The sequence below is a fragment of the Peromyscus maniculatus genome, chromosome 13, assembly GCF_049852395.1.
Source record: "Peromyscus maniculatus bairdii isolate BWxNUB_F1_BW_parent chromosome 13, HU_Pman_BW_mat_3.1, whole genome shotgun sequence".
Lineage (NCBI taxonomy): Eukaryota > Metazoa > Chordata > Mammalia > Rodentia > Cricetidae > Peromyscus > Peromyscus maniculatus.
In genome coordinates, this window is record NC_134864.1 from 25,883,219 (window position 1) to 25,904,223 (window position 21,005).

At 46.1% G+C, this 21,005-nt stretch overlaps 1 protein-coding gene across 1 annotated transcript in view; it reads left to right on the forward strand.

Annotated features, from left to right (window-relative positions):
* The window catches only part of Lama1 (laminin subunit alpha 1), a 131,642-nt gene that overhangs the window by 73,323 nt on the left and 37,314 nt on the right, over positions 1 to 21,005 (forward strand). The window contains exons 22-36 of the mRNA XM_076549823.1: positions 716 to 852; positions 1,972 to 2,208; positions 3,160 to 3,303; positions 4,026 to 4,205; positions 5,279 to 5,464; positions 6,013 to 6,140; positions 7,538 to 7,658; positions 9,056 to 9,193; positions 11,028 to 11,149; positions 12,708 to 12,794; positions 13,075 to 13,268; positions 14,258 to 14,400; positions 16,097 to 16,186; positions 18,038 to 18,149; positions 18,353 to 18,515. Of these exons, the coding sequence (XP_076405938.1) occupies positions 716 to 852; positions 1,972 to 2,208; positions 3,160 to 3,303; positions 4,026 to 4,205; positions 5,279 to 5,464; positions 6,013 to 6,140; positions 7,538 to 7,658; positions 9,056 to 9,193; positions 11,028 to 11,149; positions 12,708 to 12,794; positions 13,075 to 13,268; positions 14,258 to 14,400; positions 16,097 to 16,186; positions 18,038 to 18,149; positions 18,353 to 18,515 (2,182 nt within the window). The remainder of the gene's footprint in view (positions 1 to 715; positions 853 to 1,971; positions 2,209 to 3,159; positions 3,304 to 4,025; positions 4,206 to 5,278; positions 5,465 to 6,012; positions 6,141 to 7,537; positions 7,659 to 9,055; positions 9,194 to 11,027; positions 11,150 to 12,707; positions 12,795 to 13,074; positions 13,269 to 14,257; positions 14,401 to 16,096; positions 16,187 to 18,037; positions 18,150 to 18,352; positions 18,516 to 21,005) is intronic.

A 21,005-nucleotide genomic window follows, 5' to 3' on the forward strand; every position in this document is an offset into this window, starting at 1 on the left:
GCGCCTTACATTCCCTGGAAAACCTTCTCTGTGACCTTCCTCCATGTCAGGATTACCTCTGTGAAGTTCCTTTCCTTTCCTCTTGTCTTTACAGTGGGGCTCTCCACGCCCATTTTCTGTTCCTGGGTACAAGCAGGTGTTTGGTCCCGGGTCCCCACCTCCTTGTTGTGTTAGCCTCGGTCTTTGAGACCCTGATTGCAGTCCACATCCAGCGACGTTTGTAAGGACTGAGGGTCACATCTAACACAACAGTAGGCAGATGATGAGAACCTGGTAACATTAGAACTGTGGCTCTCAACTTGCCTCATGCTGCGACCCTTTAATGCAGTTCCTCATGTTGTGGTGACCCTCCCCCCCCCCAACTAATAAAATTATTTCATTGCTCCTTCATAACTGTAATTTTGCTATTTTTCTAAAGTGCAATGTAAATATCTGATAATGACCCCCCCGGGGTCACGACCCACAGGTTGAGAACCACTCTATTAGAACCCTTCCATTCTTCCGGTCATCAAGCCATGTTTGTCCCACTTCTTCCGCTCTGATGACCTCTCTGACATGGAGGGCAGCTACCTCCGGGAGAGATGAAGAGGTCTTGGGAATGGCTCCCTCTCTTTTCATAGTGGTTCTTCTGATCATCGATAAAAGAGAGGCCACTTATGCTGTCACCCCTGAGTCCCATGAGACGTCTAAATCTGTGATGCCTCTTTTGTTTTAGCCTGCGACTGCTCACATACTCAGAATAACTGTGACCCTGACTCTGGAGAGTGCCTCTGCCCTCCTCACACCCAGGGTCTGAAGTGTGAGGAATGTGAGGAGGCGCACTGGGGCCGGGACCCCGAGCAGGGGTGCCAGGTGAGTGCTGCCACCATGCTGGGGTGAGAGCTTCCTCCCTGGCATGATCTTCCTTGTATCCCCTGGCTTGGTGTGGAGCAGTTAAATATCTCCATAGTTTATATTTAAAACCAGCACAGCTTGGCGCACTGGTGGTGCTCCTGTAGTCCCAGTTACTTGGCAGGCTGAGGCAGGGGGATTGTTTGAGCATAGTTCTAGGGTAGCCTGGGCAGCTAGACTAGGAAGACCTCTACCTTTAAATAAATAAACACGAACATAATAGACTCAGGAATAATGCAGAAGAGTATTATCTTTCAAATTGCTTATTTTGGGTTTTCTTTAAGAACTAAGCTTTGAAATTGATAGTTAGAAATTGATATCTATATATCTATATCTATTGAAGCAATATCTACATATCTATCTATATAAAAGAATATCTATATAATATACCTATATTATATATATTGATATCTATTATAGATATATAGGCAGTATCTATATATCTATCTATATCTGTTGATCTATCTATATCTATATCTACCTAGATAGATAGATAGATGGTAGATAGATATGGATATTGATAGATATATAGATAGATAGATGTAGACATTGCCTTTTAAATATGTTTTAGCCTAGTCTATGTTCTATTTTCAAATGGAGTTGCAAATAGTTTCAATAGAGAATTAGGTTGAATCTGAGAGCTATAGTTTCCTGTCAATAATTTTCTTAGGCTAGAATTGGGTGTGGTTTGGGTTTGGTGGGGCCATTGTTTGGCCTCTAAAATAGTTTTGCAGAGTTGATAGCACCGTTACGTTCAGTTCTAGTTCACAGTTCCGATGCCCTGTCCACTAGTGTACATGCATGCCCTCCTGTGTAGCCCTTGTCCCATTGGTCCCTGACAGCACGGTCAGCAGGCGGGCAGCTTGTCTGAATTATCGCCCCACACCGTGTTTTCCTGGAGTCTCAGTTTGTGTACTTCCTGAGGACGTAGTTCCTGCCCTTGCGTTAATTGTATTTCTCTCTCTCTCTCTCTCTCTCTCTCTCTCTCTCTCTCTCTCTCTCTCTCTCTCTCTCTCTCTCTCCCTCCCTCCCTCCCTCCCTCCCTCCCTCCCCCCCCCCCCTCTCTCTCTCTCTCCTCAGGCCTGTAACTGCAGCGTGGCTGGCTCCACGGGTCCCCAGTGTGATGCTCTGTCTGGCCAATGCCCCTGCAAAGAAGGGTTTGGAGGGCGGAGCTGCGATCAGTGTTCCTTGGGTTACCGGAAGTTTCCTGACTGCGTCCCCTGTGACTGCGACCTGAGGGGGACACTGGCCGACACCTGTGACCTGGAACAGGGTCTTTGCAGCTGCACAGAGGACAGTGGCACCTGCTCCTGCAAGGTACGTGTCCTGGACCCTCCAGCCTCTGTTTCCTTCCCGTGGCCGCCTCATTGCCACTCCTGAGCTTCTGCCCATTTTCATTAGATTCTAGTGACTAGAAGTGTCATGTCAAATACTTCCTCCAACAGTTCCATACTTTGATATCTGACGTTAGAGACTCCATGTTCTCTCCTGAAATGATGGAAGATTCTTAGAATAGAGTTTTTACTACTTCTACGTGTCTGGTAACCAAACTCCTCTGAACACAGCTTTCTAGGATGCATCCATGGGCTGAGTAGTCAGTCTTTCTTGAAGAAATAAAGTTGTTAGGGCTTTCAGGAAGATTTGGGATTTTTTATAGCTGCGCTCTTGGACAATAATTATTATATATGCACGCTAAAGTAAAGGGAAATTGTGTACAATATTTGCCCACAAGGTAAGAGTTGAACGTTATTGAATTGCACATATGTCCATTGGTTTTTTCCCAACATGCTTTGCTGCCAGGCTATTGCCACCTTCTCTGGTCCTCTCTGCAAACAGGATGAGGAGGCAGCCTGATGGCGGTGGTTGGTGTGGGGTTAGGAGTGATAAAGAGTCACGGTGGCACATTTTGGAAGTATCTTCCCATATATGCTATCAATAGTCATCACTCCGGTCAGTCAGAATGGCAAGGACCTGGATTGTTTTTCCTTAGCCTGGGGCTCCACCCGGAGGCTGTCAGAATCAGCTGGAGACCATGGGAGATTCACATTAGGGAATGTGTGACTTCCAGCCCCTCCCACCATAGTTTTGATCCTCAGTCTCACTTGGGGAGCTCTGGTGTGGAAAAGCAAACTTCAGTTAGAGACGTGGCCACGGAAGATGAGTTTAGCGATGCTTGTAAGTCAGTGTTTTTTATTAGTTTGTCTCTGTGTATATAAAAGATCACATCTCTTCTTTTTATTTCTTTTCTTTTTTTTCCCCCACCTTTAGGAGAATGTCCTGGGACTCCAGTGCAGCGAGTGCCGGCCTGGTACCTTTGCCCTGCAAATTGACAACCCCCTAGGCTGCAGGTCCTGCTTCTGCTCGGGTCTGTCGCAGCTCTGCTCGGAGTTGGAGGGCTATGTGAGGGCTCTGGTAAGTCACATACACACAGCAGAAAGGGTTTTAGCCCTCACTTGCCTCTGGGAGTCAGGTGGACCTTGAGAGGGAGCAGACTCAGAAATTGTAGGGTAGTGATTTGCTTGGTATAAGGTCAGAGCATTCCGAGCATTTCTGCCGTCCAGTGACAGAAACAGCTGGCGGCTTTCTGTGCCCACCTTCAGCTGACCCATTGAAAGCTTTTCTTGGAAAGAAACAACTGCAGCATCTCCACATGTACCTCCTGTCACTGATGGTTGCTCAGAGATGACAATAGCTTGAACCTAATCATAGCACTTCAGGCCATGGTGATCCAGACGTACAATCTACAGGAACAGTCTTTACTTCTCTGCCCTAAAATGAAACTACTTTGTGTGTGTGTGTGTGTGTGTGTGTGTGTGTGTGTGTGTGTGTGTGTGTGTGCAGAAACTACCAGGAGGATATTGAATAATCCTGCTCTGTGACTCTCCACTCTATCCCCTGGAGCCTGGGGCTTCCACTAAACCTGGAGTTGGCTAGCAGCCTGCAAGCCACAGCTATCCTCCTTTCTCTGTTCCCCTGTAGCAATGGGGTTACAGGTACACATGCAGCCTGACCTGGTGTTTTACATGAGTGTTGGTGCTCCTGGGTCCTAAGGCCTACCTAGTCAGTGCTGTTACTCACTGAGTTACCTTACAGGTACTTAACCTGAAGCACGCCTTTCTCTTTCCCATGCCTAGATAACGCTGGCCTCCGATCAGCCCCTGCTGCATGTGGTCTCACAGAGCAACCTCAAGGGCACCATTGAAGGTGTGCATTTCCAGGCCCCTGACACCTTGCTGGATGCGGAGGCTGTCCGCCAGCACATCCATGCAGAGCCATTTTACTGGCGGCTACCAAAGCAGTTCGAGGGAGATCAGGTGAGCACACACCAGCCTCGCCCACTCCCTTCCCAGAGAGAAAATCAGAGTGTGCTACCTCTGCCCATCATTAAAGGACGTGGCTACTTAATTGCTTTTTTGAGTGAGGGTGGAGACATTCTCCTGCCCACCATTAAAGGACACAATTGCTTAATCACTCTTTTGAGTGAGGGTGAAGATATTCAGTGCTTATAAAAATCCCTGCAAAGGTTTGGCTCTTCAATTTTTTGATTTTTAAGTCCTTTACAATTTCCTTAATTCACATTTTTTTCTCCTTTCTAAAACAATAATTCAGGAAGTCTATACTGTAGTTCCTAGTAGCAGCTGAATGTAATTCTCAATGCTAGGTCAGCCCTGGGGAGCTCTTCTAGAGGAAGCAATGGTTGGTTGGTGAGCATCCTCCTATGAAAGGGCACTAGAAGGCTCTGCGAGACCTTCCTTGTCTTTCACTCCGATTTTTGGATCACTCTGGTTTTTCTGGGATAGGGTTCAGTGTGTTAGTCCAGGCTAGCCTCAAATTGTTCATCCTCCTGCCTCACTGTCCTGAGTGCTAGGATAACTGATCTTTTCTACTATTCAGGCTCACTTCAATCTAGAAATTTACCCCAGTGGTCATATGGATATGGATAATTTTAATTCAAAGGAGCCTGAAAGTAATTAGAATCCTTGTCATGCTGGTGATGTCTCCCGATACTACCTTCAGAGGAATCACTGGGAAGCGTAGCTTCAGTCTATCTCCTAGACCATTAATAAACAGGTTAGGAGGCTGGTCCCAGGCCACATTTTTTTGTTGTTGTTGTGTTTTGTTTTTTTCAAGACAGGGTTTCTCTGTGTGGCTTTGGAGCCTGGAGCCTGTCCTGGAACTCTCTCTGTAGCCCAGGCTGGCCTTGAACTCACAGAGATCCACCTGCCTCTGCCTCCTGAGTGTTGGGATTAAATGTGTGCACTGAACACGTATTTGTAATGAGATACATTGTAACATGTAATGCCTTTTGTGTAATGGCAAACTTTGTATAAAACGTCTTTACACCAAGTCTGCATCACAGGAATAATACCAGTGTGTCATTTGTTAGCTCCTGGCCTACAGTGGGAAACTGAGGTACAGCGTGGCCTTCTACTCTACCCGAGGCACCGGCACATCCAATTATGAGCCTCAAGTTCTCATCAAAGGAGGTCGGGCCAGGAAGCATGTCATTTATATGGATGCCCCAGCGCCAGAGAACGGAGTGAGACAGGATTATGAAGTGGAAATGAAAGAGGTGATGTGTGATTGTTCTGCATATGTTCCTTAAGGATGTGAACTTCACCGTCAGGGTAACAAAAAAAAGTCTAGAGCTAAATAAAAGAGACTGCAAGGTGACCCTGCGGTCTGACCTCCAACGGGCTTATCCAGAGTTCTAAGAGTGATTCACATTTCAAGGCCTCATGAAAGACACACTGCAGTAGTCGTCCCTTACCTACAGCCTTGCTGTCCACAGTTTTGGGTATTCAAGTTCAACCGAAGTCCAGATATATTAAATGGAAAATTCTAGAAACAATCCTCTCAAGCTTTACATTGTAGACTCTTCCGAGTCACATGATGAAACCATACCTCTTTCTGCTCTGTCCTGCCTAAGGTGTGTCTCATCCCTTTATCTGGCACCTGCCTGCTAGGTTACAGCAGATCTTTGTCAGTTCATGAACCACCCTGAGTAGGGCTGATATCTGAAGTTGCTTATGAAAGAACTGCCTGTGTTCTCTTTTTAAGGCTGTACATCTTGTGACCATTTGAACTCTGAATTTAACTGGATACATTTCTCATCTACAGGAGTCTTGGAAATACTTTAACTCTGTGTCTGAAAAACATGTTACGCACTCAGATTTTATGTCTGTACTTAGCAATATTGAATATATCCTCATCAAGGCATCGTATGGTCAAGGATTACAGCAGAGCAGGTACTTGGAAACCTCTAGATCAGTGGTTCTCAACCTTCTCAATACTGCAACCCTTTAATACAGTTCCTCATGTTGTAGTGACCCCCAACCATGGCATTATTTTCATTGCTACTTCATAATTTTGCTACTGTTATGAATCGTAATATAAATATCTGCCTTTTCCAATGGTCTTAAGTGACCCCTGTGAGAAGGTCATTCAACCCTCCCGAAGGGGTCGGGACCCACAGGTTAAGAACTGCCACTCTAGAGCTTTGAATATTTTCATTGTTTGATGCAGAATTGGAAGATGTGTCCCCTCACTCTAACTCCCTACATATTTATTAATAGCCTTATCTCTAGTCCTTAGCAAAACCTTGTTAAATATTAACAGCTTGTTAGTCAGCTTTTCAGTGCTGTAACAAAACACCCGAGACAGACAGTTTCGAAGGCGGGAAGGTGCATTTGGGTTCTACATTAGTTGTTTTCCTGTTGGGGGTGATAAACACTGTGGCCCAAAGAAACTTAAAGAAGGAAATAGTTGATTTTGGATTATGGTTCCAGAGGACCAGATGTCCATAACAGCAGGGAAGTCACCCCCAGTGCTGTGCTCCCCCGCAGCAAGTCTGTACCCCTGAAAGGTTCCATATGTTCCCCAAACAGTGCCACCAACAAGGGGCCAGGTGTTCAGTTACACAAGCCTGGGGGGCGCATTTCTTAGCCAAACCCCAACAGGTTCACAGTTTAAGACATTTGTGTCTGTGCTTGGCTGTCTCCGTCAGACTCAAGCTGCTTACCACAGAGCAGGGAGGAAGTGGAGAGCAAGTGAGGGAGGTCTGAGAACAAAATATCCCCCTCAAAGGCACGCCTTCAGATGGGGACCATGTGATGTATACGCGAACTTTCGGGGGGGGGGGGGGCATTCCACCCAGACTATCAGAGTATAATTACGGAATTATGTGAACTACAGATTATCCACCTGGCATGGTAGCAAGGCTTAACAGAAGTGCAACATGGTGGAATCTTGGAAGAAATGAAATATTTTTTATAAAGACTACTCAGACCCCTGAAAGCCACGCTGTCTTTTTTTTTTTTTTTTTTTTTTTTGGTTTTTTGGTAGCCATGTCTAAGGGTACTGCTACCTTCTCACCTCATAGCCCATGAGGAAATATGCTCAGTGCTGGGCAGCGCAGTTTTGGCAAGTATTGAAGGTGTTCAGGCCCTGACATGCTGGCCGTGGCCTTTTCTGTAACCACACACTCCTGTGTGCTAACAACGTACTTTGCAGTTGTGAGCAGAACTCCACGTGACAGGTCTCAGGCTCCATACAGATGCAAATGGTCAACCATGTGCCGTGTTTCTGGAAGTTTCTCACATGTTAATGCTGCTTCTCCTACTTCTTTTCCCCAATGGTGGCTCAGGATTGCCAACATCTCCATGGAGGTTGGCAGGAAGGCTGGAGAGCTGCCCTCTGGGGGAGAGGCAGCGTCCCTGTTGGAGCACTGTGTCTGCCCTCCTGGTACCGCTGGATTCTCCTGTCAGGTAGGGAGCCTTCAATTCACACTGGTTTCCTGGGTGTAGTGTGTTCACCAACGGCAATCCCGCATGGGAACAGAATACATGAGCATCTATAGCATCACTTTCGATCGCTTTTTGAATTAAAAAAAAAATTGTTAGTTTTTGTTTAAATATACATAAATTCAGATTTATTGTCTCCACCTACTTTTAAGTGTGGAGGTCAACAGTATCAAGTGTGTTCACGTGGTTCTGAGGATAGAGTTGTTCTCCAGGACATTCTTTCTCTTACCAGACCGAAACTACATCTGTCCAGCTACCCCCCCTCCGCCCCTCCCTCCAGCCCCTCATCTGCTGTTCTGTTCTCTGCCTGACTCTGACTGCTCCTAGTTCCCCATATGAGTGGAATCCAGCAGTATATTTACTTTTGTGACTTCCCTTTTTACTTAGCACATATTTAATACACGCTGGAGTCTCTTCCTCTTTAAGGCTGAATACTAGTCCGTCATTTGGATATGTTCATTTCTCTATGGGGATGTGGGTTGCTTTTGTGAATAGTGCTGTGAGGAAGGGATTGTGAATGTCTCTTCTAGTTCCTCCACGTCGTTCTCCTGAATCCACCAGACGCAGATTTGTTAGTCGTGGCTAGTGTCGTTTTTAATTTTGGAGGACTCAGCACACTGTCTTTCCTCTATACCAGCTCTACACAAGAACTCCACACTTTATTTACATCTTCAACGCTTGTTCTGCTTTGCTGTTTGGATGGGAGGCATTGGTTTTGCGAAGAGCTAGGGACTTTTGTTTTTGTTGGTGGGAGTGTTTTGAGACAGTGTTCTGCTCTGCAGCCTAGGCTAGCTTGAAACTCACTCTGGAGCTTAGGCTGGACTGTAATTCACAGGAGTCCTTCTGCCTCAGTTTCTCCACAGCTGGGATCATGGGTAAAAGCCATCATGCTCTATTGGTTTAAATATTGAGGCAACTCCACGCAGTTAAAAGGGAGGTTTATTTTGTGGGGTAACTTACAAGTGAAGGGATAGTTTACAGAGTCTCGGAAAGGTGTGGCGCAGTTGGGCAGTGTTCTCTGGAAAACTCTGCTCGGTCTACCTCCAGCGTCCAGGGTCCAGGAACCAAGTGTGCCAGCCCATCTGGATCTCGGGTCTTCAGGGTCCTCTCTTGGCTCTGCCTTGTAGGTGTGACAGTTACTAAAGCCTCAATGGGGGTTGGAACTTCCAGGTCAAACCTGGAAAGGCTACCCACTACATCACTCAGCTCTTAGTGTGGATATGGTTTGTATTTCTTCCTGATAATGGTGTTGAGTGTTCTTATGACCTTGTTAGCCACCTGTCTTTGCTGGGGAAGGACATTTATCCTGTGCCCGGATTTTAATCAATGTCTACTTTCTTGTCCCTTCTGCCTCCCTTTAGGATTGTGCTCCCGGGTACCACAGAGGGAAGCTCCCAGAAAGTGGTGGCCGGGGACCCCGCCCTCTGATAGCTCCTTGTGTGCCCTGTAGTTGCAACAACCACAGTGACATCTGTGACCCTGAAACTGGGAAGTGCCTGGTACGTTTGCTTGTGTGGGAACTGACCTAAGTTTACACTAAATTATCACTGTGACGTGAAAGAAGACCAGGAACCAGGGAGGTCCTCCAGCAGGTCCTTGCCACGTGGCTGCCGCCATCTCTGTCTAGAAGACTCTGGAGCCTCCTCACATCACTGGGAAACTGGCAGGTTTTGTTTCTACATCTCCCTTAGCAACTGATGCCCCCTCACTCTAGTCTTTAGTTTCTCTGCTACTCCATAGGGTAGCTCATGTGCTGGATGGCAGCCCCAGGAAGCTAGAATCCATTGTCTTTTAGGGCAAGTGTTTCCCCATCAACAGGGACAAGGTCTAGAGCTGTTTCCATCCTCTCTCCTCATCTAGTACTTGGACCTTGTCTGTATCATGCTATGTTGGTGAAACAAGTATTTATTACAATTTATTTTTGAAGAGATGTCAAATAGTCCTTCTGAAGGGAGACCCATTTGAGAGGTCACGTGGATCCTAATACAACTTATCTTTATCAGTTGAAATATGAATAAACTTTTTTTTTTTTTTGAGACAGGGTTTCTCTGTGTAGCTTTGCGTCTTTCCTGGAACTCGCTTTGGAGACCAGGCTGGCCTCGAACTCACAGAGATCCGCCTGGCTCTGCCTCCCGAGTGCTGGGATTAAAGGCGTGCGCCACCACCGCCCGGCATGAATAAACTTTTTAAATGAAAATGCTCAAACATTTTCTAGTTGAAAAGTGCCTGTAAAACTAGTTTTTAAAATATTCATATGGCAGCGATGTCTTGTCTGTCCTTTCTTGCTGCCACGGGACAAGGCAGAGCGAGGGGGGTGGGCTGCTCAGGGACTCCACGCTTCGCTGTCACCCTTCCTCAGCTCTGCATCATATGCAGAGCCCTGTGCACAGGGCCAAGCAAATAGTGAAGATCTGCACAGAAGAGATTTTCAGTAGAACCCGTAATAAGAACCACTTGCACTTGGAGCTTAAAAATGCATCTGATACTCTTTTTTGGTAATAGGAAGCTCGCTGGTTCCGCTAATGACGTAAAATTCCAGCTGATGTTCTTTTGGTTGTTACAAGAATCTGTTGGTGGCGCTCTGTGACCACGACCAATCCTTCCTGGATTGCGGTTGCCTGCCCATGCTTTTCTGCCACGGCATCTCTCTGCGTGTGGATATCGAATCCTGGAGGGAGTAGTTACTTTTCTGTGGCTGGGATGAAACGGAAGGAGGACTTCATTTTGATTTTCAGTTCCAGAGGGGGAGCCCATAAGGCAAAGAAGTCACGGCCATGGATGGCCAGAGCAGAAAGCTGAGGGGTCACATGCCAGTGTATACAGGAAGCAGAGAATGAACTGGAAATGGGGCGATTCTGTAAACTCTCAAAGGCCGCCCCCATTGACTTGTTTCCTCCAGCAAGGCTCCATGTTCTAACTTCCCTCAAGCATCACCACCAGCTGGGGACAGATGGCCAAATGCGAGAGGCCTTTCTCATGAATAAACCACACAAAGCCCTCACAGACACACAAACTGTTGGGTCTCCATCTAGTTCCGATCTGTATTTTAAGGATCTAGGTCCTGACTGCTTTTGGTGTCCTGGGTCTGTTTTCCTCCAGTAGAATGTATTAACAGTCTCTAGGCTTATGTAGCCTTATGTTGAATAAAGGCCACAGATCTGGAAAAGCCTCCAGCATTCTAGGAAATAATCAAGAAAAATGCCCCGTCTTCCTTAAGCATTAACGAACACCTAGCTGACATGAAACACAGTTGTTTATACAGCTGTTACCCGTGGGAATCCTGTCTGACCGTTTCCCATTGCCTCTCTCTTCCATTGAACTGTGGACCTCCAGAACTGCCGCGACCACACGGCTGGTGACCACTGTGAGATGTGTGCCCCCGGCTACTATGGGAAGGTGATTGGGTTGCCTGGAGATTGCACCCCGTGTACCTGTCCTCACCGCCCCCCTTTCAGGTAAAGCCTGTGCTGGCCAGCTTGACACACCACCAGCTTCCATTCCTGCGCTCGCTTTCCAGGGCCTCTGAATGCTCTCCGTTAATGTCGGCCCTGTGGGGAGATAGATAAGCCAATGTCAAGGAAAAGTGCACGTCCTCAAGGTGTTTGAGCAGGATCTTTGGTTTTTCATGACAGGGTTTCTTTGCATAGCTTTGTGCCTTTCCTGGAACTCACTCCTCCTCCCAGGCTGGCCTCAAACTCACGGAGATCCACCTGGGATTAAAGGCATGCGCCACCACCGCCTGGCTGCCAGGATCTTTTCAAAAGGAAAGCATCATGTGGGTCTTGATTGTTGGCATGGAACTAATTTAAATAATAATAATAATAATAATAATAATAAGCTTTTGGGAATTTTCAAGACTAATTTTAGCTCCCAGATATGTAATCCAGTTCATATTCAATGTAAGGGAATAGGGGTTGATTCTGTATACATATACCTAGAATGAAACACACAAGCACTGAGAAAAGATACATGATGTTTATTTGTCAGTTAATAATTTATGTGGTGGCCATGGAACTGCCCATGCTGTGGAATAGGTAATGTGGCACCATTCTGGAAAAGATAATATCTATATGTATATTCCACATCTGTGGCTTTTGGCCATGTGTACCCAGAGAAGTGTGTGCATGACTGTTTTACCATGCACTTTGTGTTTTTCCATACTGTTGAGTAACACTTTATTTCTTCCATCAAATAAGGTTAACCATCCCTCAAGCCCTTAGTCATGACCTGTGAGGCCACAGATTGCTTGGTTCGTCTCATACGTATTTGTATTTCCTTGAAGTCTGCCTCATTATTTAAGGAGCGAGATGTTAGAAGTGGTGCAGAGCTGGTAACTCATGCTGTGGACACCCAGCTTCCTCCCCTGCAAGAAACCAGACCTGATTTCCCACTTGGTTTGGGTCAGGTTTCTGTGGTCTGCAGTTACCCACCTCAGCCTCCAGGTGGCGCCAGAGCAGTTCATCACGAGGAGGCAGAGGGTGGGGCCAAGGAGGGACTAGCCCAGAGCTCCATCTGGGTAGTGACATCAGTTTACTTCTGCTGGTCTATCAGGTGACCGTCAGTCCTGTCTCCGTGTTCCTGCAGAGTAGCTTTTCTGCGGCTTGTCCTATGCACGTCATCACAGCCTGTGGAACTGTCCTAACCAGCAACGTTCAGTCTTCCTGTTCTCCGCGCTTTATCAACTCTATCATTATCTAAAAAACATGGCAACTCCTCTCTCAGAATAAGACCCCCTTTGATTTGGAAAGTTCTTGGGTAGCTAGTTACACTCTGTGAGACTGATCGACTTAGCACTCACCGGTGGCCACCTTGCAGCAAAGGCCTTTTCAAATGATGGATAAAAATTGCCCTCAGGCTTCTTTACCTTCTGTTCCACAGATTTCAGCTCTAGCAGCTTATCTAACTACCCCGTATAATCACTTAACGTTTAGAACAGTGATGGTGAATAAATACTTTGAGGAAGATTTGAAGCTAATGTCTGAAATCTTCTGTTAAATTTTTTTTTTCTTTCAGTTTCAGCCCCACCTGTATTTTGGAAGGAGACAGTGACTTCCGGTGTGATGCCTGCATCCCTGGCTATGAGGGACAGTACTGTGAAAGGTACACCGCTGAACTGTCACAAGGAAGCAAATATCATATGTTATATATTATACTATGTAGGATGTAGTTACGACAGTGATCTGGGAGTCGCTACCAATTTGTACCTTTGTACAGATGTGGGGGGCACATTGATATCCCATAGCAAGGTCTCCTAAGGTGAGTGTGTGCTCTGCATTTCCTTTGGCAAAAAGGACGATGATTGCCTCTGGACAGAGCTGGTGTATGTATTCCTGGTTGGTACGGACTGCTCTGTCTATACCTACGATCCTCTTCTTTGTAGGTGCTCCGTGGGCTATCACGGCAACCCTCGAGCAGCAGGTGGCAGCTGTCAGAAGTGTGACTGTAACCCCCAAGGCTCTGTCCACAGTGACTGTGACCGAGCGTCTGGGCAGTGTGTCTGCAAGCCAGGAACCACGGGGCTCCGCTGTGAGGAATGCCTGCCAAGACACATCTTGGTGGAGAGCGACTGTGTTTGTAGGTGATTCTCCTGTATGTGTCTCAAGTTGGGTTTTCCTGCTGACCCGGCTATGACACCCACAGGGTCGGTGGGGTACCACGAATCTCACTGTACTTCATATTTTATTACATTTTCTCGATGTACATTGCTGCTGAATCTACTGAATTGAACCTTTAGTGGTGCATGAATAAGCCAAGATGACTTTGATTGTGGTAGGGTCTTGTGATACAGTCCGGGCTGGCTTCAGGCATCACAGTTCTGCCTCACTTTCCCATGTATGGACTGGGATTACAAAACATGTAATACGCCCAGCTAATAATTTTTATTTCAAAATTGAGCTGTATCAATACTCCCTTTGCTGAAACCAAGGACCAATCAGTGAGGAGGAGGGAACATCCTTATGGGGCTGTCATTTATATTGCCCCAATTTCCGGTCTCTTTAGTTTTCTCCAGCTCTGATGGATGTTTCTGTGGAGTGCAAGGGAAAGTCATCTTGGGGTGTCTTCTGTGTGGGTGATGGGAGAGGGTGAAAAGGGACAAGTATCAGGGAGTTGGAAAGGGTTTTCACTTTCGTTTCCGTGTGCTATAAGCAAAGGCTCCCAGCTGTGTTCGCCACCAATCTCTGCTTGAGGAGGAAGGACTGGCGCACACAGACAGTGGAAGCGGGCTTTGGAGGGGAACGCTGGGACAACTCCTAGCCAGGCCCAGTTACGATGAGTGACAGCGCTGTAATGGTTCAAGTGGCGTGAAGGCGTGACGCCTAGGCCATGTTCCTGTCTTTGTGACCGGGAGGGTGTGACTTTGCTGAGTCTCCATCACCAGGAGAGAACTGCAGCTCACCCTGGGCTGGAGTGAGAAGGAGATCTGTGTGGTGCACAGATCCCTGGTGTGTGTGTGTGTGTGTGTGTGTGTGTGTGTGTGTGTGTGTGTATGTGTGTTCTCTTTATAACACCGTGACTAAGGCTGTTTGCATTAGCTTTCGCTTCCTCCCCGTTTTCTCTTCAAGCTTGTGATGATGAATGTGTGGGGGCCTTGCTGAATGACCTGGATGCTTTTGGCGATGCTGTCCTGTCTCTGAACCTCACTGGCAGTTTCCCTGCCCCATATGGGATTTTGTCAAGTCTGGAAAATACAACTAAATATTTCCAGGTAGGTACTAGGGATGTAGAGATGGTGGAGAGAAACATCTGTCACTGAGAGAGAAGGAGTATGGGGGGGGGGGGCGGTCATTTGTCTCCCCAACCTTTCAATCTCCCGTGGGTGGCCAGTGACAGTGTCCTCATCCCACACCTCACTGGGGGTTTCTGGGGAGCTCTGATGGAGTTGCTTCACAGAAACCTCCTTGGACATTCTGCCCAGGGATTTCACCCCACCTTCTGGAATTCGGCTGCAAGCTTCCTTCCTCTTTGACAGACCTTTGGGTGCTTGAAAAAAAGCTGTCCAAATACAAATACTAGAAATAAATCTGGACCATATCCTCTCTAGCGCTGGTTTATACCAAAGATGGGCTGTTTTCTGTTACATGTTGTTATCTTCAACTCGAGTCCAAGGTATAAAAATAGTCTTCCTCCTTGGAAGACTATTAACATCTCAACGCATCAATCCTTGGTTTATATTTTATCAACAGATCTGGTCAAAAGGAGAGGAAAGTTAAGAAATTGAATCAGAGACAGTACCTTTCTCTGGAATGTTAATTCTAATTGGAAAAAAAAATATTGCTGAATATACTTTTTACCTCCACATTTCAATTTAAAATAATCTGCTCCCTGTGTCATGCAGTAAGAAAAAGGATGGTCATTACTAAATAGTGTTTTACAGAGAGAAGCTTTTCTTGTGTGTGCTCAATCACTCCCCTCCTCCATACACACACTCACACTCACACACTGGTACTGAGGAGGAGCTGATGAACACCAGGAAATATTTTTATATTATTTTTTATCAAACAGCAAAATGTGCTTTTGAAAGATAGGTGATTCTGCATTCATTAAGAAAATTCTACAAAAAAAAAAAAAAAAAGAAAAGAAGGAAGAGATACTTCAATATCTATTCTAACCATCACATATATAATCAATAAATGATGTCCTCTGCCGGTTACGTCCCAGGGGTATGACTGTACTTTGAATTTATCAAGTGAAGTAAATAGTTCAGATTTTAATGAACCTTGAATGGTTTGCTCTGATGTAATCCACCCATCCATCCCCTTAACAATGCTTTGTATTCATCTCCAACACTCTCTGGAGGGCAGGAATGTGAACTGCACCCTTCCTAAATAGTAACATAACTACCTTGTGAAAGGTTTCCCTACTTAAACAAGTAAGGAGGTTAGAATGTTGGGATGGATTAAATACTTAACTATAAATAATTTTAAAGGGCTTTTCCTTATTGAATACTTTTTCATTTTGCCTAGTAAGTACTTTTCCATGTATTGAGAATTATAGTTAATATTTATAACTTTGATACTGAAATAAAGCCATATTTGGTCTATGAATGCCATCTGTTTGGAGTCTTCTCAGGAGAGCAGAGTTTGAGTTTATGTCTGTGTGAGAGCAATGTGGAAGGTGGTAGCCAGGGGTGCATTGCTGGACTTGACAGCTGGTGATGAGTGAGTTAGCCCTTTTGCTTTTAAGTAACTATTAAAAGAAAGTAGAATGTCTTTCTGTAAGCCAAAAAGCAATTAGCCCATGAGTCCCAGAAGAATGAACATTTTAATGTGATGCAGTAAACCACGTAACATTGTAAACAATGTAACACTTAATGTGATACAGTAAACAATGTAACATTGTAAACAATAACATTTAATGTGATACAGTAAACAATGTAACATTGCTTCTTTTGTTTTTCTTAGAGGTATTTATTAAAAGAAAATGCTAAGAAGATTCGGGCAGAAATCCAGCTTGAAGGGGTTGCAGAACAAACAGAAAACCTGCAAAAGGAGGTAAGTTCTCTGCAAAAAAAAAAATCCAGCTCCCCACCAGCCTCCCAGGGCAGCCCTTGGGAGCCTTTGGGTCCCATCTGGCAGGCTCCTGGAGTGTCATCAAACAATTCTAACCCCAGGAGTTCCCCTGCTGTCGTGGGAAAAGGTTCCTGACCAGATCACTGTTGCCACCCACGCTAAGGAAGAACTGGGTGGTTCACTTAGCTGCTTGCCTTCTCTCCTTAACCTACGCGGAACTAAAAGAAGGTTATGAGTTCCTTCTTTTCCTAAATTCACTCTACTGTAGAGTTTGTGAGGCAGAGTGGCTTCAGTACTTAGTGGTCCTGTGACCTGCAGGTTTCAGGCCAGGTTGACTCTGATGGTTTTAGGTCCTAGATAGAATTAGCTCAGTTTTCATGTCAGCAGGGAATTATTTATTTTGTTTACCTCATGGCAAGGTGTGAGCCACCAAAATATGTCCTGGTTTATAGCGTGTGAGGGGGGCCTGTTGTCAAACATAGTTTATTATAGATTTCTCAATATGTTCAGACATACACAGCTGTGCATGCAGAAGGAATTTGTAACCAAAGATAATTTGAAAAGAACTTGCAAGTTGCAGTGTGGACTTGGGGTCCCTCCGCAACTAGATATTGGGTCAAAAATAATCTGACTAAAATAATTTCTCTCTCATCAGGAAAGAAGATTCTCTTGGGTCTTAAGGAGAAAATGCCTGCAGGCCCAAGCCTGTTCTCTTAGATTCTTTGATATTGCAATCACAATCTTCTTTTGACTTAGGAAATTCCTGAAAAGAAGTGACAGCTAAGAGCAGTTGTGTCAGTGTCAGGGCTGGGAGCTTTGGGGTCATGGCCTCACTCACACTCCTAAGGAGGTGCTGGTCACCCCCATGCTACCCATCAGGTTGGAGGTGGATAGTTCTACTGCTTGGCAGATTGGGGGGTCTAAAGCAGTCTCCCTGACTCCTTGTTCTTACTTCACAGGAACTAAAACCTCGCAGGCAGTGAGGTTCCCCTTCCTGCAGTCAGTGTGAAATTCTGCACTATCCACTAACGTTCTGGTCTCCAATCTCATAAAAGCACAGACTGTTCAGCCACCTCTTAGCTACGCTAACAGAGTAGCAAAAGGGATTGCTCATGTGTCTGCAGGAGTGCCAGTGTGTAAAGTGTAACACACTTGTGTGAAGTATATAACAGTGTGATGACAGTGAAAAAATGGTGATGCAGCCAGTTGAGGTGTTTACAATCCGACGCTTCCCCTGGTGCCAGTGGATTCCTGCTCTGCCACCAGGGTCATGCATCCCTTGTTTACGGAGTGCCTTGATTTTTATCATATTCTCGATTTAATCATATATGATTATATGCTTCATAAACCAAGGAGCAATGGGCTGCACCTTAAATGTGTGTGTATTATATACGCACACAGGTAAGTACCGTTCAGCTTAGGTGTAAGTACACAATACCTTCTGTGTGTACGGAAGCACATATAGTATCTATCTAGACAGCACCCGTATATTCCCTAAGGAGTCATTTCTCTTGTCACTCGGTGACATGTGACTGTACACGGGAGCTAATGTGAGTAGAAGGCTTTCACAACTGGACACAGGAGCATCTTGCTTTGCTAGTCTTCTAGACTGCTTATAAAAATAAACCATTTTTTCTCATGATAAGTGTCTCTTAGGTGATTTCAGGATCCCGTTAGTCACATCTGAGCCCAGAAATATTAGCCTTGGTTTGCACAATAGTGTATTTTTTTATGATCTGGATATATTTGATCACTTGAAAGAGACAACAGCTAGCATTTGGAAGCTTACGTGATAGGAAACCACACTAACCTGAGTCCTTACTGTCCTGTCAGCTCACTAGAGTCTTAACCAGCAGCCAGCAGGTGAATCAGGCAGCAGAGAGAACCGTCAATGGGACTCAAGCCCTGGCCATGTTCATTGAGCAGCTGCACACAAACATCAAAGGTAGTGTGGGGCTCTCCTTTGGGGACTGGGTGCTTGTCTGGTAGCAAGAGTCATGATCACCTTAGGAAGCAGGTGAACAGTGTTGGGCTGGGCTTCCTAATGCCAAGGGACTGGGACGCCCCATAGCACAGGGATCCTGAAGTGTCCGGGATCCCTACTATCTACCTTGAAGAGACTTACCTAGCCACAAATGTTCTTTGTAGAAATCACGACAAAGGTGGCAATGTTGAATCAGACCGCCCGTGAAGATTTCCAGCCACCCAGTTCTGCTCTTCAGAGCATGCACCAGAACATGTCTTCTTTGCTGGAGCTTACCAAGAAAAGGAATTTCACCGAGATGCACCAAAATGCTACCCTTGAACTCAAGTAAGTCCCGAGCACTGTTCAAACACCACCAATGACAAGCAGGCATTTGGATGCTGTGGAGGGGGAAATAGTGGGGAGAATGATCTCTGAGAATTAATATTGCAAGCGAGGAGAGAGGTCGGCTGTCCAGGAGATGAATAGATGGGTACCCACCACTACAAATACAGAAAACACGTCAGTGGAATCAGGGCAGTCCATCTCTGCATACTGTGCAAATAGGCTCTGTGTTCTCTGGGACGCTCAGCTTGATTTTATCTACTACAAACTGAAGAGCCTGGGGAACTGTTATTATAATCAAGTGCAGGGTGACCTGTCAAGAAGAGAATAAAGTAGGACACTCCGACCACAAACTCCGGGACAGACGGACACTGTCAGAATCACAGAGCTTGGTCACGCAAGCCCCCATACCCCACAGGGTGCAGCCCCAGAGAATGGATGTGTGTAGACTCGGGAGCCTGTGATCTCCTGCCTGGCCTTTTCTAGGTTTTGTTTTTTGTTTTTTGTTTTCTTCCCACATGGCTGTTAGTTGACATTGTCTTTCTGTCAGGTAGCCTGAAGATCGTTTTAACCGGTTACATGAGACTCACTAACTCTGTTCCTTCTAGTGACACTTGAAGTGTTTGTAAATTTTATTGCTGTAAACTATCATGGCATAGATGTCTTGGGCAAGCATTTTCTCTTATTTTCCATATTTCTATGTGGTTTAATATTAAATATTTATACTACAAGTTCTCCCCTTCTTCCTCCGTCCTCTTCCTCTCCTTCTTTGTCCTCTTCTCCCTCCTTCTCTTCTTTTTCCTTCTCCTTTGAGACGGGATCTCACTGTGTCCCTGCTGGCCTAGAACTTAACTATTTTCCCACGTCAGCCTCCTGAAAGCTGCGATTACAGTGTGTGCAGACACAGGTCCTGTCCCACCTTTCTGGGTTTCAGGGTATCCTGTTATCAGAGCAGACCATAGGAACTAGATCATTTAGTCACATGATCCACACTCCCTCCTGCTCGTTTCCAGATTAGTTCCACAAGAATGTTAATGTAAAGTACTGCATGCTTTCCCCCCAGCAACATGTACATTAGGCTCATACCTCCTTTCATCTTTTGTTTGTTTTGTTTTGTTTTGTTTTTCAAGACAGGGTTTCTCTGTGTAGCTTTGTGCCTTTCCTGGAAGTCACTTGGTAGCCCAGGCTGGCCTCGAACTCACAGGGATCTGCCTGGCTCTGCCTCCCGAGTGCTGGGATTAAAAGCGTGTGCCACCACCGCCCGGCTACCTCCTTTCATCTTTGAATACACTGTCTGACCTGTTGCTTTGCTCAGGTGGAACTTGAAAGACTTGGTTGGATAGGGTGTGGAACGAGGTCCCGTGATACAGTCACTAGAATGTTGGTTCAGAGAGCCTGGGGAGGCCCAGAGAAAACTGAACTGAGTGCTATGAAGGCAGCAAAGTGCCAGAGTGAGTACCAAGACCACAGAGTGCCCATTTGTGGCAGCGAGCGTGGCAGCTCTGCCTTCCACTGCTGCCCCACGTAGGAGAGAATCCTTGCCTATGCGGGAGCTATTAAAGACGCAGATTCCCGGGCTGGCAGTCCTAGAGTCTCAGAGCCATCCTGCGGGACCCCCTTCCTCACATCACCCTGCAGCGGTCAGCCCCTTGGGTCACTCAATGGAAAGGTTTGCCCCGGGTGCAAACATGATACTAGGAGTTGGGGACACTCAGAGGACACACAGCAGAGCCTTTGTGCCCAACAGAACTTCTAGACCACCAAGGAAGGCAGGGCCACCCCTTCCTCTCCCCTGTTCCCTGACCTCCCCACTGGCTGGGTCCTCTGGGACTGCCTGCCCTATAATTGCAGCCCCCTTTCTGTTTAGAATAGAGTTGTCAATCAGATTCTATGTTTCTCTCTCCCATCTATAAGTGAGGCTGTGACTAAGGGAACTTTTATTAACAATGGGGGAATTCAAAGTGTATTTTCTAGCCTCCATTTTCTAGTTTCTAAAATAATCCCTCTTCCGATGTCATGGCTTATTTTAGGAATTATTTATCATCATATTACTAATTACCATTGTTATCTGAGTCATGGCCAGTGCTTGGGTGTGGATAAACAGTTGTGGCACACACACCAGTCACTTGCACTCTACATCAGACCACTCCCACCTTCAGGGACTCCCAGGATCCCACGTGTAATTCAGTTTAGGGCCAAGATTCTTTAAGGATGTGCAACCAGATAAGGAAGAGGACACAAGGAGCCTGCAGGGGTGTGGGGGGAGGAGTGCCTGTGAGGTCCCCTAGTACCTGTTGATGCAGTGTGGAGGTGACATTTCTGCCTGAGGAGGCCATTGGAAATGCAGCATCTGTGGGTTTTCCTGGGGGTCCGTCATCCATAGCACCCATCTGAACACCAGATTCCCTGCCGGAAAGCAGCTGCTTGTCTGAATCACCTTGCTTGCACAGTTGAGCCCCACTGTCCTATCAGTTAGAGATGTGTGGCACCCTT